The following is a 15,916-nucleotide window of genomic DNA, read 5'->3' on the forward strand; positions in this document are numbered from 1 at the left end:
ATGTTCCAGAGCTCTGCTGTCTTCTCTCTCGTGCTCCACACTTTAAAGGGAATAGCGGTGGCTGGGCTGGTGTCACAAGCAGAGTGAGGGTGGTAAGAAGATACTGGAGTTAAATGGGATTTCCCAACTGGAAGAGACAATTAATAATTACATTTTGTCTTTAATCTCCTTTGTGTTTGTTGCCTTATTGTTCTTTAATTTTCTGAACATCCTTTTCTCTGATCCTATCTAAAAGACAAATGAAAACCTGGACGTTCTTTGGTCCTTACGTCCCCCCTCTTCTCCCCCACCCCCTCTTCTGTGCATGTGCCTCTTTTTTTTTTAATTTTTATTTTATTATGTTATGTTAGTCAGCATACAATACATCATTAGTTTTTGAGGTAGTGATCCACGATCCATTGTTTTCGTATAACACCCAGTGCTCCATGCAGTACGTGCCCTCCTTAATACCCATCATCGGACTAACCCATCCCCCCACCCCCCTCTCCTCTAAAACCCTCAGTTTGTTTCTCAGAGTCCATAGTCTCTCATGGTTCATCTCTCTCTCCAATTTACCCCCCTTCATTTCTCCCTTCCTTCTCCTAATGTCCTCCATGTTACTCCTTATGTTCCACAAATAAGTGAAACCATATGATAATTGACTTTCTCTGCTTGACCTATTTCACTTAGCATAATCTCCTCCAGTCCCATCCATGTTGATGTAAAAGTTGGGTATTCATCCTTCTGATGGCTGAGTAATATTCCATTGTATATATGGACCACATCTTTTTTATCCATTCGTCTGTTGAAGGGCATCTCGGCTCTTTCCACAGTTTGGCTATTGCGGACATTGCTGCTATGAACATTGGGGTGCATAGGGCCCTTCTTTTCACTACATCTGTGTCTTTGGGGTAAATACCCAGTAGTGCAATTGCTGGGTCATAGGGTAGCTCTATTTTTAATTTTTTGAGGAACCTCCACACTGTTTTCCAAAGTGGCTGTATGAACTTGCATTCCCACCAACAGTGTAAGAGGGTTCCCCTTTCTCCACAACCTCTCCAACATTTGTTGTTTCTTGCCTTGTCAATTTTTGCCATTCTAACTGGTGTAAGGTGGTATCTCAATGTGGTTTTGATTTGAATTTCCCTGATGGCTAATAATGTTGAACATTTTTTCATGTGTCTGTACCCATTTGTATGTCTTCTTTGGAGAAGTGTCTGTTCATGTGCCTCCTAAATGTGCCCTATGCGCCTTCCTGCCTGACTTTGTGTACAAGTTTCCCATTCTTTGGTTTCCTGCCCCATGTGAGAAATTACTGTTCCTCTTGCCAGCACGTGAAGGCAGTGCCCCCCTGGAGGAGGCCTCCCTGACTCGCATCTCCAGGCTCAGGGCTCGTTCCCCATGGCTCCCCCCTTCACATGCCCGTGCATTAGCGCAGGGGTCTGGTAGGCCAGAGAGAGGCTGTCGCTCCTCTCCTGTATCTGTGTTATGTCATAAGAACAAGTACCTTGTCCTGAGCATCTAATGAGGCCCAGGCCTTCGAACTTAACCATGTAGGAGTATTGTACCCCAAACCTATGAGTAGCTAGTGCCGTGTGTCCATGTTAGAGATGAGGAATCTGAGACTCAGAGCTAACGTGAGCTGCTCAAGATGTCCCTGCTAGGAAGGGAGGAGACCTGCAACTCCGATAACCTCTTTCCAGAATCTGAGTCCTGAGCTTTCTGCAAACTGTCTCTGCAGGTGTGAGCCTACCAGAAAGTTGTCCCGGAGTGAGCAAAGATCAAGCGGGGAATTTAGTGGGTTATGACTCGGCTGAGCTCAGAAACCTTTATTTATGAGGCATATGGGAGCAGAACGAAACCATGCTTTGGTCCTCCTGGGAAAAAATAAGAGTAGCTGTAATTCAAATAATTTTTGTTGTAACTAATATTTCTTTAAAAGTTGTAAGTCAGTGAATTTATAGTTCAGCACAGGAAACTAGTCAAAGCCCCAGCTGGTGTGTTTGTGTTTATATCTATCTGCACACTAGGGGATGTATATGTCAATGTGTTTATATATGTTTGTGGATTGTTACTGTATATTTACAAGGAGACACACACATAGATGTGTGCATGCCTGCTTGTGTGTAAAGTATTTACAGAGGAGGATAAGTGATTTCCTCATATCTGGCCATCGGACCCCCTCCAGATGTCAGTTTCATATTTGGAAGAAAGTAAATATAACATGCTTGAAAACAATGTAACATGCTAGGAAAACAAGCTTCTAGCAAATAGAGTTGTATCTTGGTGGGTCTCCTGCTGACTGGCAGCCCCATGTGCCCTGCAGACTGCAGAGAGATCCTGCTTCCCATGATGACGGATCAGCTCAAGTACCATCTGGAGAGACAGGAAGACCTGGAGGCCTGTTGCCACCTGCTCAGCAACATCCTGGAGGTTCTGTATAGGAAGGACGTGGTGAGTAATGGCTGTGCTTGCTCAGGCTGTCTTCACGCACCCGGCAGCAGGGGTCCCCTTAGGATCCCCACGAGCCCCTGCCTCACTGCACAAAGGCACATTTAACTCGTTTAAAGTTAATTTTTAACTCGTTTAAAGTTAATTTTTAACTTTGTTTAAAGTTAACAAAGGCACAAAGGACTCGTTTAAAAAGAAATGACCTTAATTTTAAGGGTTAGCCTCTCTCTCTCTGTTGAGTGGTACCCTTCAATGGTTCTTATTTATGTATAAAGTGAGGTACTAATATTAAAATGTGTATTCTTCTAAGTTAAAAATCTTTACGTTTTTCCCCTGACTTAATCAGGTGAATGCCTCCCCAAGACAGATTTTGATCCTTAAGGTCAGAAAACGACTTTGATATTAAAAAGTAGAAATAAACAAATGGAGGCTAATTATCTATATTCTTTTTGTCAATTCTTATTTTAAAGTAATGCATGCACAGAGTTTTTGGGGTTTTTTTTGTTTTTGTTTTTAAGTTGTTGGTGCTTCTGGGAGTTTTGAGAAGAATGGCTCTTTGCCTCCTTTCCCACCTTCCTCTCCCCACAAGTAATTTCCTTCTGTGCTTTTTTAGCTTTTTCTCTCTTTTTAAATGGTATTTCCTTTTGTATTTGTAAATTGTATGCCTAGTCCACTGACCTTTTTTCTTAATTAGAAGTTGGTGCAAGTGCATATGGAAAATCTGACCCTACGGCTTCCCATCCCCAACACTACCCTCCCCCCCCAATACACATTTGTGTACCCGTGCACACATCCTCCTGATTCTCGGGGTGTGTCTGGAAAGGCATATAGGTCCTTGTCCATCCATCTGTGCCTCTAGCAGGAGACAGATGGGCCAGGTTTTTAAGGTCAGCAGGGCTTAATCTGTGCTCTCCCCCACATGACCTCTGGACACCTTCCCAGTCAACACATGCACTTACCTGTCCTGCCCACTTCCTTCCTGCATGGGCTCATGCTCTCAGAGCCTCGTTAGTGCCATTGAAGAAAGAGATCAGATTAAATCACTTCATAGCAAGGGTGTCTATAACTTCCGGGGGAGTTGCCTTTGAAAGGTTTTAGAAGCCTTGATCCAACAGCCAGCCTCCAGCGGCTCCATTCCAGGGCCTTCCCCTTTCTTAAAGGGGAGAAGGTTGGGAGTGAAGAAGCTTGTATGGCCCAGCCTCGTCGTGGAGGTGGTGCCTGCCCGAGCCTTGTATGTGAGCACCTAGGGGACATATCTAAACAACTTCCAAGTTCATGACGAAGAGTCAAGAATCCCATCACACACAAAATAACAGAGCAAATTTCTACTGATGGAAAAAAATCTGTGGCACACTATGAATTTTAGATAGTGTGCTAAAATAAATACATTGTATTCTACACGATTGTTGGTGCAGAATAATCTGTGGTTTGCTATCTGCCTGCTTCCCATTTACAGATGGACAAGTGTCTCTAGAAAACTAATTGGTGGGCTAATCACGGATTATAAACATTATATTGTTTAAACAGATTTGTTTTATTTTTAAGGTTTGCTTAAATTACTATGATTATATAACAAATTACCATTAATGGACTATAATTAATAAGATGCCTTGTGTTTTCTTTGTGAAGGCTTTTGCCTTTGACAAGGGCCATTCTTCATCTCGTTAAGGATTATAATTGATTTACTTTTTACAGGGTAAATGGATTCAGTGACAACCGCCAAGGCTTGCATGCTAATGATTGTCTTAGGTGTTGGTTTTCATTGGTGTGTCTTCCTCCAGGGGCCAACTCAGAGGCATGTCCAGATAATCATGGAGAAACTTCTCCGGACAGTCAACCGAACCGTCATTTCCATGGGACGGGATTCCGAACTCATTGTAAGTGATCAGTGACGTGTGCTTGGGTGTGTGATGGTGGCCAAGACCATCCTTCTCAGGCATGTCACTTATTCTCAGGCCTGAAAATCCACCTGGTCCTTTTCCAGCTGCCTTTTGACAGTAAGCTACTTTTACTGCATTGTAACAAGCCACTGACATGCATTTATATGCAGTCCGGTTTATAGAACAGGCTGATTTTTCTATGATTCTAGAAGCAAGTCTCCAAGTTGAAGGGTCAGCAAACCAACATTTTGGAGACAGAAACATTTGATTCTAGTTTACTTGTAATTTACTTCTAGCAAAGGATATGTATTTTCTTCTAAGTCTTTATTCTTCTGGTAGTTTCTTGCTATGTATTTACATTTAAGATGCCATTAATAAAATTTTATGAAGGACCTTAAAGAGTAATTGAGGTGCTCCAACCCAGCTATTTTATTGTCTACTCTGATATATTGTAGATGTTTCTCTTCTACAGATGACTGAGGTATGCAATTGCATCTGTGATTTTTTTTCTCAAGAAAGTTTTAATAATAATTTAGACAGTTTTTCAAGTTTTGTATTATGGGACCCCCCCCCCCCGCCCCCCACCAGATTTTAGCATTCTCCTTCCCAACCATTATTCTTAAGTTTGGTTTCTTAGGCAAAAGATGCACACATAGGTCCCTTTTATTTCCCCTCATTTCTAGTACACGTTATCATTTCACTAAGTTTGGTTGATGGCATTTCAAAAAAAATAATTTTTCAAATCCAGGAACAAAACATCCAGTTAAAGAGTTTTCATTGGCAACCAGACTAGATACATTGGTCTTCCTTGTGTGACCATAGTTCTTTCTGCTTATCCTGGGAGGGGACAAGTAAGGTGACATACATGAATGTCCAGGCAGCAAGCCCAAGAACATAGGTAGCATTGGATCTGTTTGGTTTCTGTGGCTGGCATGAGTAAAGGATGCGGTTTTGGGTGAAGTCACAGTTGGGTAGCAGAGAAGTGGGACAATTGCTGTCTGAGTATGTTTCCATCCAGTAAAACAGCCTACTTTATGCTTCAGAGTTTCAACATGTGTTACGTTCAGATTTCCCTTTTTAAGGTATGTCTCATTTAGGTTTGGACGATCACATGTATAAATTAGGAAATAAAACATTTCCCTGTATGTTGGCTTTTTTGCAGTGGACTTTTCCATTATTCTGCAGTAGTAGATTTGTCTACCTTATCCTGTTCTTTTCTCTAATCTTAACACCTTTGTATAGGTGGGTGGAGATGGGGCCCCATGGATTAAGATTGAGGTGACTCCAGGATCACCCCCGGGGGCTGGTGCTCCTGCCTTCCTGGGGTTGTGCCGTGGGTGTCCTTGGAACACTCTCATGTTGTGGACCTCTGAGGGGCCCTGAGGTGGGTTGGGTGATGTGTGGCTTGAAGTTAAACCAAGTTCAACTGGTTGAACTGTTGGAATGGGCTGGATTACAGAGGTGGAGGTGACATGATGGTACTGTGGGGTTACAGGGAGTGAGTGATGGGCAGATGGGGGTGGTGGCCAGGGTCGGGGCCAGTGAACTGAAGAGATAGTTCTAGGGTTAGGGGCCTGACCCTAGCAGGGTGTTCACTTGGGCCATCCCCTGCTGGCAAGCAGTTAAGCTGGGATGAAGAGGACAAGAAGGAGCTCATAGAAGTTTGGATGGTGCTTGGAATGTGGAGAGATTGTAAGGTGCTTTCAATCAATGGATCTAGCGAAGGTTGAACAGAGCAGGTGGAGTGTGGTGTCTTCTCTCGGACCATGTGGTTCCGGATGCCTTTGGGAAAGTTCTCATCTCGGGCATGATGCCCATAGTGGTGATCATGATAGCAGCACGTTACTGACACTTAATTTCTGTGCCGGCCACTGTGTAACGAGTGGGAAGATTCTCATTTGATTCTCAACTTTACCGTGCTTATGTGACTGCAGAAAATGTCCTACAGAGACATAAGAAATAGTTCTAGATTTCACAGGTGGCATGGAAACTGTGATTTGGCACCCTGGTTTGGTGCCAGAGCTGGTTTCCCTAGTCTTTTCTGTAAGACTGATACTGGTTTTGCTCATCTCTGTGGTGTCCAGGAGGTATTGAAGGGGTCTGTGAATTGCTCCTAGGTCTTCATCCTCGGTAGGGAGACAGCTGACCAGCGAAGTAAGCAAGCACCTTTCCTTTTAGCCCCTTTCAGTCATTTCCATGGGCCACATGCTAGAATCCCCTGGAGGTAGAAGGGAGGGTCGGTTGCCCCTTTCCTGAAGGGCTTGGAGGACCCCTCAGGAGTTCCTGAGGAAGAGCCCATGCATGTTCTAAGAATGGGGGATGACAGTGAGAACCCTGGCTCAGTCTTAGCCAGGTGGGGATCTGTTCCTATTGAGCAGTCAGCAAGGGTTCAAGGCCTTGTCTGGGAACAGGGGTGCAGAGCAAACCACCCATGTCCAGGCCCATTCCCCACCATCCTGTCTTTCTCCTACAGGAGTCTTTAGAAGCAGGAAGGGGATTTAGGCCCTAAGCTGACTCTTCCCAATTCCAACATCTTTAATATCTATAAAAAGAGTCCGGAGATTCCTTTTGTGAAACCAACGAGGCCGTCATGGAAAGAATCTCAAAAGAAAAAATAGATTCTGAATAAGCTGTAATTACTCAATTAGCAACAGCAGCATCAGGATACTTTCACGAAGGACGATTACCTTTTAAAATGAGTTCTTTAGAAGAATCTTTAAGTCATCACGGAACCATGAGCCCTTGTGATGTCCACAGAGTGGGAAGACGGAAATGCTGTCCTGCTCCGTGTGCTTGACCTTGCTTTTCCGATTTGCTCAGATGCATTAGCTTCTTAATGTCATCTGTGAATTTAGATTAGAGGAAGATCTGGGGAGAAAAATATCCCTGACAGGGTGGACAAAAAACTCAGTCAGTGGACCTTTTAGAGTAGAGGAAGAGCAGAGAATGGTTTCCAGACCTGTCGTGGGTACGCTGTAATATTCCAGTGTATCACAGAGATTTCAGTCCCTGTGTGTTTGCTACTCGTTTTTGCATAAGTGGAATGTCAATGGTGTAACTGTAAATCAGCTTAAGGTTTCTAAGTAATCACTGGAAATGGATTTAAAAATTAAGGTGATTAAAGAAGTGTTGAATAGTTATGCTTCGTGTAATGATTTATTCCACGATACTGTCAACAATAATACCTGGAATGTGGCCTTGTTTCCATTGGAATGTTATTAGTTGGGAATGCTGTCGTGGGCTGACAGTTTTCCCATCTATTTATGTATGGAACTGAGAAATGAGGGACTTCCCATGTCACTGGAGAATCTGTGACATACAGTGTGAGCCTTTTAAAAAAAAAAATTATTGGAGAGAGAGTGTAGGGGGAGGGGGAGGGGGAGGGGCAGAGGGTTAAGCAGACTCCCTGCTGAGCAGGGAGCCCAGTGTGGGACTCGATCCCAAGACCCTGGGATCATGACCTGAGCTGAAGGCAGACACTTAACCAACTGAGCCACCCAGGTGCCCTGAGCCTTTTCTTTTATCTGTGTCTGTGGTGTTTCCTAAACACTCTACAGTTGATTGTATATTGTTTGTTGTAGTTTATACCTTTCAGCATTCTGTGTGAAATGAGCTATTGGAATTCATCTCATGCATAGGATAAAAATGTGCCATAATCCTAAGTATCGTACTTTTTTAACAAATAAAATTGCATCTGGCAAGTACAGAATCGTAGATCTTATAGATGCCTGAAAGAGGCCCTGACCCAGAAGCCTTGGGGTCACCTTGCTGCAGAATTGAGATGCCATTTTATCTTTATTCCATTGGGGTCTGATACTGTAGGATAATTGAGTGACATGCTTAGTTTTATTTTTTTTTAAGATTTTATTTGTTCATTCATGAGAGACAGAGAGAGAGAGGCAGAGGCAGAGGGAGAAGCAGGCTCCCCGCGGAGCAGGGAGCCCGATGCGGGACTCGATCCCAGGACCCTGGAATCATGACCTGAGCCGAAGGCAGACGCTTAACGGACTGAGCCACCCAGGCATCCCATGCTTAGTTTTATATTGTCCAATTTCAGATTTTATTTTTCTCTTCCTTTTTGGAAGTTTCTGAGGCCCTCAGTGTCAGGCAGTGTTCCTCGTCGTGGTATATGGGTCTAAGCCGTGCTGGGTTAGGTGCTCTTGTTTGTGGACCGGCGCCCTGACCAGCCTTTTGCTGGGTGACTGGTACCCACCCCCACCTTGCACCTCCCCCCATTCATGTGTGTCTTTGCTGGGATACAGCACTTGTACACACCGCTGGGTTGAGAGAAGACCAGAGGAGTCATCCACAGGGCTGTTGCCTCCCTCTGTGATATTAGGTGCTTTTGCTTCTTGCTGGTGATCAGATTTACACACTGTTAATGGGTCCTTTAAAAATGTAATCGAGTGAGAAGAAGGACCTTTAAAGACTTTTCTATGGCCTGGATACCCACCAGAAGACTGGCAATTGCTAATTCACTTAAATGAAACTGTGGGCCTTTTCTAAGGAAAGAGTCCCTTGCAAAATGCACCCGGAGACCTTAGGAATGGGGAAAATGGTGCCTGGATCGTCTCTGTGCTCTTGTGACCAGCACACCTCCTGAGTCACTACACTCCCTGGTGGAAGTTATTCTGTCTCCTGCCCTGAGCACCAACTGGGGGTGACACGGACGGGCCCGGGTTGTGTTTCATCGTGAGATCGGCATCGCTGGTCAGGGAGATGCTGTTAGTGAGAACCCAGTGCTTTCTTTGAGCCTCGGTAATTTATAAGGACCTGGCCTGTTTCTGCACTTGGAAAAGAGTGTCCTAGAACTGGCCTCCCAGTGAAGAGAACCCTTTTACCAAGACTCCTGACCCAATATTTTCACCAAGATGTGTTTCGTCCCTATGCATGAACATTCATTTTTGCGATGTTTGTTCTAAAGGAGTTAAGGTATGAATGTCGTTCTTAAAAAATTCTGTTCTTAATCTCATTTGCAAAAGAAAGTAATACGTTATAAAAGTTCCAAGTGGATGGTACCTCTCTCTTCTATACGAGTGTCATAAAAAATGTCTCTCATGGTATGTTTGCCAATAAATCTACCTTGAAGACTTGTGGCTTTCAGAAGAGCGTAGCCTGACGTGCGTGTGCGTGGGAGCTGTGATGGCTTTATGTATATTCATTTTTATTTGGTATCGGTACAGCAGTTCTTCCTGGCTTTCTCACATTTCTAGTGTTTTCTCGAGGTTGGTCCCTGGCTGTGGATTCACCATGTCACTGCCTGGGTAAAGTGTTCCATGCAGCCCTTGCGTATTCATACTGAACCACAAAGGTATCTTCAGCTAATTATCAAGCTACTTAAAAGGCAGTAAGCTGCTCTCACGTGACCTTCTCATCTGCCAAAATGTATGCTGCACATGATCGCATGATTAGTTAACACCAAGCCACAACATGGAATGCTCTCTCTGAGTCCTGTAGCTCCTCCAGTAAATAAATTGGTCACACACTTATCTCAGACCAAATGTGCCAGTGATAGAGCTTTTCTAGATGAAAGGAGATGTATGTGTCAGCATGGAAAGTGGCTGCTGAGATCTTTAGGTGACCTTGCACCAACAAAACTGCCTCGCTTGGTAATCAAGTCAGATTTTACTCGCTGATAAAAATGCTCCGGAAGGGTCAGTCCTCTGGTGGTGGGCTTCGTAAAGGAGCCGTGCTCTTCCAGGCGGCGTGGAATGGACACACTCATGACCCGGTTGTCTCTTCTCCGAAAGGCACAAAGCAGGCACTCTGATTTGATGGTGCGTCATCTGAGTTGTAATCCATGATTGTGTTCCTCACCCTGCCCACATCCTATGCCCTTTGCGAATTAGGAAGGTTTTCCACACCTCGATTTCCTCCCCATTTACACTCTGCTGGGGTTGGGGGAGGGCCTGAGATCCAAGGAGCAGATGCAGAGGCCCTGGGACCCCTCCTTGGAGGCCAGTCACAAACCAGTCACTCAGAAAGTACCCACGAAGGAATGCCCTTTGCTGTATCTGCTTTGTCGATGCAGCACCTATAGGTGGCTCAGAGTGAGCAGGGACTGGGACCTGGAGGATTTTTCCCCAGATGCCCCAGGCTGGCGCACTGGGTCTTCCTCCACACCCTGCACACGGGTTACACCCATCTCTTCTTTTCCCTGGTGAGCGTGTGAGGGCAGCAGAGCCTCTGTCTCAGCTTCAGTGGTCCCACCATCCTGGCAGGTGGACTCTGTTAGTGCAGACAGCAGGAAAGGGGGTGGGGACCTCTCTGCTCCCAGGCTTCCAGGCGGACCTCTCCCTTGGGAGAGGGCATGAGTATTGGGTTGGTCTCTGCTGGAGGGACAGGGTGCTCAGCCCAGCTAGGGTGTCGATCTTTCACTCACCCTCCCTTCCTCCCCCAAAGAAGAAGAAAAGAAGGAGGTGGCCAGTCCCCTGGGGCTGGGATCTGCTTGGTGGATGATTTAGAGAGAAGCTGTCTCCATGGGGCCGTTACAGGATTTGGCGTGGAAACACCGATGAGTTCACTTGTCTCCTTGAGGTTCTTTAAAAATTACACGAGTTAGCTAGATCCTGCTGTGAGCTTGTATTGTGCTTAGTGCCCTGTTCTCCTGGTGGCTGAAGCCCCTGCCAGGGTCTGGGGTCTGGTAAGTACCGTCCGAGCTGCATTTCAGCGCTGTCCCCTCCAGCCAGGCCAGATGAGCCGGCGACCGCCTGACCATCATTTCCTCTCCTGAAGACCGGAGGAAGTTCTTTTTAGCCCCAGTATCCTTCCTTTATTATTACTTTCTTAGATTACTTGTATTTCCCCAAATTATCGAGACCATGAAATAAGTTTAAGAGCCACACAAAATATTACCTTTGATTTTTTATTTAAAAATTAATAAAGAACTTAGTGACAAGTATAATAATTTAATCTCTATACGTAATGCCATGTGTACATATACATATGAGGGAACACTGTACTTTTTACCTTGGTTTTGTATCAAAGTTTTTACTTAAATCTTTCTAAGAGAAGAATCGGCATCTGTTCGTGACACATTGCAATTAAATTATGAAATGATTTTGGAAAATATTTTTTTTCTATTCTGAAGATAGTTTTAGTTTTAAATAGGAATTAGTTTATCTTCAGTTTCCTTTTTGACTCTGAAAAAAATTCGTTTTTTTTTTTTTTGGGGGGGGTTCTAGACTGCTTTCAAACAATGATGTCATTCTGTTTACTAGGATGCCCTCTTGTTGAGACAGATTTATAGCACTAATTAGAAAGCTGCTAACACCCTTATTTCAATTCACCAGGATAGTCGGGATTCTCAAAACACAAGGGGATATAACTTGTTGCAAACATTTTTATAACTTTAGTTAAAAACAGTATAAAATACATGAAACACATTTTTTTTTTTTTTGAATTTTTGTCTACATGAAACAATTGCACTTCCTTCATGGTACAGGATCAACATGTCTGTCCTTTTCCTTGCACAAAAATATTTCTCAATTCTGTCTACTTATCTGATAAGGATTTCTATCCTCACGTAGTGCTTCCACAAAAGATGTGTGTTTTTCTTTTAATTAAAGCGTACATCTGCAGTATAGCATGAGTAGTCCCCAAAGAATGCTTACAGGATACACTCTCCATTTTTATCAATTCCAGGTCTGATGTCTGATCACTAGGTCCCTGTAGAATCGAAACACTTAGAACTAAAATAGATTTGCTGTTGAGTGAGGAGGAAAACGCACGGCAAAAAATAGCTCTGATGTGAAAAATGCGGGTAGAGATCCTTTTACCAAGGGTAGCCACTTCGCTTTTGGCATCGAATCAATGAGGTGTCCGTGTCAGCACGAGATTAGATGTGAAACTTTTGGACAGAAACTTGAAGACTAGGTTTTCTTGTATGTTGACAAACTATTCAAAATTTAAGTTGTACAAAAACAGGCAAAATAAGATTCTCTACTTCCTATCGTGTAAAGCAGAAAATTGACAGACTGAGTCATTTGTAGACGAGGGGCTTTTGATTTCTATAAAAAGATACTTGCAAAGGTGCAAAAGAATGAGTGGAAAAATAAAGGAACTAAGATTTATATTGCAATGTGTAATCAAAAGAGAACTCTAAGTGTCACTGTTTATTTAAAAAATACCTAAAAACATTTGATTCACAGCTTTCCCCTAGGTATGTCATTGAGTACAACTGACTAATAGGTTAGATGTAGGTGACATTAAGTTTGTTTGTTGGTAGCAGCTAAACTAAACACGCGGTTTCTCTTTGAGATGGTCCGGTCTTCCACGGTGGTTACAGAGCAGAATGAATTGTATGAAACGTCTGGCTGCGCTTTTGGTGATGAACAGTGTCTCAAGGACTGATCCACGGAAACACTTTCCGGTGGCAGAGAACACCTGTGATTTATTGGTGACTGTATTATCCATTGTGTATCTCTATGTGTGTTTTCAAATTCTTCCCAGAATTTATCATTTGGCCTTTGGGTACCAAAAGATTAAAAATGAGATCTAAGAAAGCTTAGTGTCCAATAGCTCTGACCCTGTCAACTTCAGTGATTAAAGGCATGTCCTGACTTTGGGCGACTCCTGGCTGCTGGCCATATGGAAAGTGAGCAGTAAACATGTCGCAGGTCTGGAGATGAAGAGAATGCTAAGTTTGAGGTGTCAGTGTGACACTGAGATGTGGTCACTTGGCTTAGCGCTATAGCACATGAAGGCAAATACACATATAGTCACATTTTAGAGAGTATGGTCTCCGACCACTTGAAAAAATTGTGCTTTCTCCAGAATTTGATGTGCTGAAAATGGCACTCGCCCCCTGCTTATTTGCAAAATTAAACATAAAAATGAAGTCCTTTGCAAACATAAGGCTTGCTTTTTCTTCTCATTATTTAAAAAAAAGAAAAGAAAAAGTAAAGGCTTGAAAATAATTATGAGTTTTAGCTCAGAGTGACAGCCCACCATGTCGCAGGCTGATAACATAACACACTTGCCGATCTGGGGTGGGGCTGGGGTCATAGAATTTTTTACTTATCATCTTTGACTACCTAAGCTTCATTTCAGAATTTACATCCCATATCCGTGAACGGCAAAGAACAGCAGGCAAGGTATGACGTTTACTACCTTGCTTCTGGTCATTATCTGTTGGTACAAAGGCCTTTTTGGTAAGCAGGGTGGGAAGTGGGAGGCGCCCGAGCCAGCCACGGCTCACTCGATCCTATTCGTTTTGGAAAAGGATTTACTTAACTCCAGTGGGTTTTAAAGACGGCCTTTAGGCTCCACACACCATGAGTTTTAAAGAAACCAGAGTTTCCATCTTCCGTGCTTTTTAGATTCGGGTTTGGATTTTTGTTTGGGAGTAGCGGAGTAGGGCTCCTGAGAGTAAGGCGAAGGTGCAACCTGAGTCTCCTCAAAAGGATGGAGTTTCTTCAGAACTGGCTGGAGCTTGTCTTCTTGCTGCTTAAAGTCCAGCTCCACACTGGGAAGAAGAGAGAGGGGAGAATTTAGTGCTTGATCTTTCATATATAAAGATCCCCCTTAGTGACAGCAAAATGTGGTGACATCCTACCAGGGTGGTGATCGGTTTGCGTTATATGTATTGTGTAATTTTATGGCTCGGTAGTAAGCAGTCGGCTCTGATCTATTTTAGCTCTGTGTCCCTGGGAACTGTCTCAGATAGGTTCATTTTCTTCGAAAATCACTTACTTGTTTTCGTGGGGAGCCTTTGAAGTTTTATTAACGTACTCAGCTGGTGTCAGGGTATGTCATGTGTTTGTTGTAATGAGAAAGGTGACATCAAAATAACCCTTTTGCTTGTCCGTAGACTGCACACATGCTTCACAGAATAAACAGGGAGCCAGAAGTGTGGGTGTTCAGGGGCCATCCCAGCACATATAGAGCAGGGGTGTGAAAGCCCTGTGTCCATGCACCTTTTCACAAGATCAGAGAAATCCATGGATCTCTCCTCAGATGGTTGTGGCATAACATGACCTTGGCTTCTGTTCTCCTTACGAAATCTCATTGCCTACCAATATGGTAAGAGCCACGATATCCAGCCTCGGGGGAAACAGTGTGTTTATGGAGTCAACGCCATTGAACGTCACTCAGTGGTGATCAAAGACAGTTTTTCAGGCAAGAACAGGGTGTTCGGTGAAAATAACCCAAAATTGTGATTATATTGCTGAAGCCAAAGTGTGCAGATGTGTAGCCATGAGGAAGGACCTTTGGCAGTAGTGACGATGTTTGTGTTAGATTGATAGGATTCAGGGCAGTTTTTTCTTAAGAAATTTCTCCACAGAATACTGCGGCCTGCCTGAGGTCCTTCCTTCCCTTCTTGGCTTTGGGAAGCCCATTGTTGATCCCCTAACTAACTAACTTCTAGGGGGTTCCCTTGGCCTTGGGGAAAGGATGCCCTGGTCCAGTGACACTTTTCTGTCATGGTAATGATGAGCCTTGCCCCCCTTCTCACTGTCCCTGTACCCCGATTATTTGAACATGGGCGTTGCATCATGCCAGGCTTCTGGAGAATTCCATCCTGTGCTCCTTCCATGTCTGGTCTGGAGGCCGACTAAATGTCAGTAGATTTCAGTAAAGGCTCAGCGATGATGATAATACATGAGCTCATAACATTTTATATCCAGTAGAGCCGTAAACCATTTATAAACATGAAATCCTATTGATTTAGAGAACCATTAATCCTAGCCAAATTTTGACATTTTGGAAAGACAAAACAGCAAGGCTGTACTATCCGGAGTTTTAAAAACAAGTTCAAGACCCATCTAATGGACCATTTTATGTTTTAAATCCACTGTTCCATTTTTCTTACCATCGAAGACTATAATAGTACTGGAAAAATTAAAAATATTGTCAGGGAAGTTTATGGCTAGTTAACCCCTCTTCCCAAAACAAGAATTATTTTTTCCCTTCATTTCAGAGGGCCTTTTTGAGTTACGCTGCAGTTTATAGGAGGCAGAACGAAACCTCGTGAGCTCGTGCCTTGCTAATCTAGAACTCGTGATGATGAAGGCACGGTTCCCATTAAGGGCAGTTGTGGAAAGTGGCAATCTGCTTTTATGAACCATGAGCACAGTTATGTGCTGTGGTAGGAAGAATAGGGACCAACATCCTGCCTTTTCCTCTTGTTGTTGCGGGGGTGTGTGGGCTTGGGCAAGTCCCTGCCTGACAGTCTCCCTGAATTATGGTGAGGATTTCCAACCCCCCTCTCCCCTGCAAAGACAAATCAGTGAAAAAGTTTCCTAAACTCGTAAGATACAATTCAGATATCATGTAATCCTTATTAACTGTTGATCAGTCATTTTATCGTGGGAAACAGAGCTACCAGTGACAAAGACACCTATGGAAGAATTCTTCAGCTTGGACCTTTCACAAGGAAAACGAGGACCTTGCAGTTGAGTTTGTGAGATACTGTGGTATCCAACATGGTATGTTAGGTTCAAAGGGGTAATTTTATCAGGTGCTTGGTTAATACTGAAAACATGCTCTCCAGATCATAACCACTTCAACGGTCCCAGATAGGTTTTGAGTTATTAGATTGGCAGGCGGGTGCTCGCGTTTCCTAGGCTAACGGTACAATTCTGGGTACCTGTAATTATTGAATT

General features: G+C 43.7%; 2 protein-coding genes across 5 annotated transcripts in view; one reads left to right on the plus strand and one right to left on the minus strand.

The window, feature by feature from the left end:
• Positions 1–15,916, plus strand: part of DOCK1 (dedicator of cytokinesis 1) — a 487,093-nt gene that overhangs the window by 183,801 nt on the left and 287,376 nt on the right. For both annotated transcript variants that reach the window (XM_032423353.1, XM_032423354.1), the window contains exons 26-27: positions 2,306–2,433; positions 4,212–4,307. In XM_032423353.1, coding sequence (XP_032279244.1) covers positions 2,306–2,433; positions 4,212–4,307 — 224 coding nt within the window. The remainder of the gene's footprint in view (positions 1–2,305; positions 2,434–4,211; positions 4,308–15,916) is intronic.
• The window catches only part of INSYN2A (inhibitory synaptic factor 2A), a 60,751-nt gene continuing 53,196 nt past the window's right edge, over positions 8,362–15,916 (minus strand). For all 3 annotated transcript variants that reach the window (XM_032423356.1, XM_032423357.1, XM_032423355.1), the window contains one exon: positions 8,362–13,776. In XM_032423356.1, the coding sequence (XP_032279247.1) occupies positions 13,593–13,776 (184 nt within the window). In that variant the 3' untranslated portion in view covers positions 8,362–13,592. The remainder of the gene's footprint in view (positions 13,777–15,916) is intronic.

The sequence above is a fragment of the Phoca vitulina genome, unplaced genomic scaffold (genome assembly GCF_004348235.1).
Source record: "Phoca vitulina isolate PV1807 unplaced genomic scaffold, GSC_HSeal_1.0 scaffold28, whole genome shotgun sequence".
Lineage (NCBI taxonomy): Eukaryota > Metazoa > Chordata > Mammalia > Carnivora > Phocidae > Phoca > Phoca vitulina.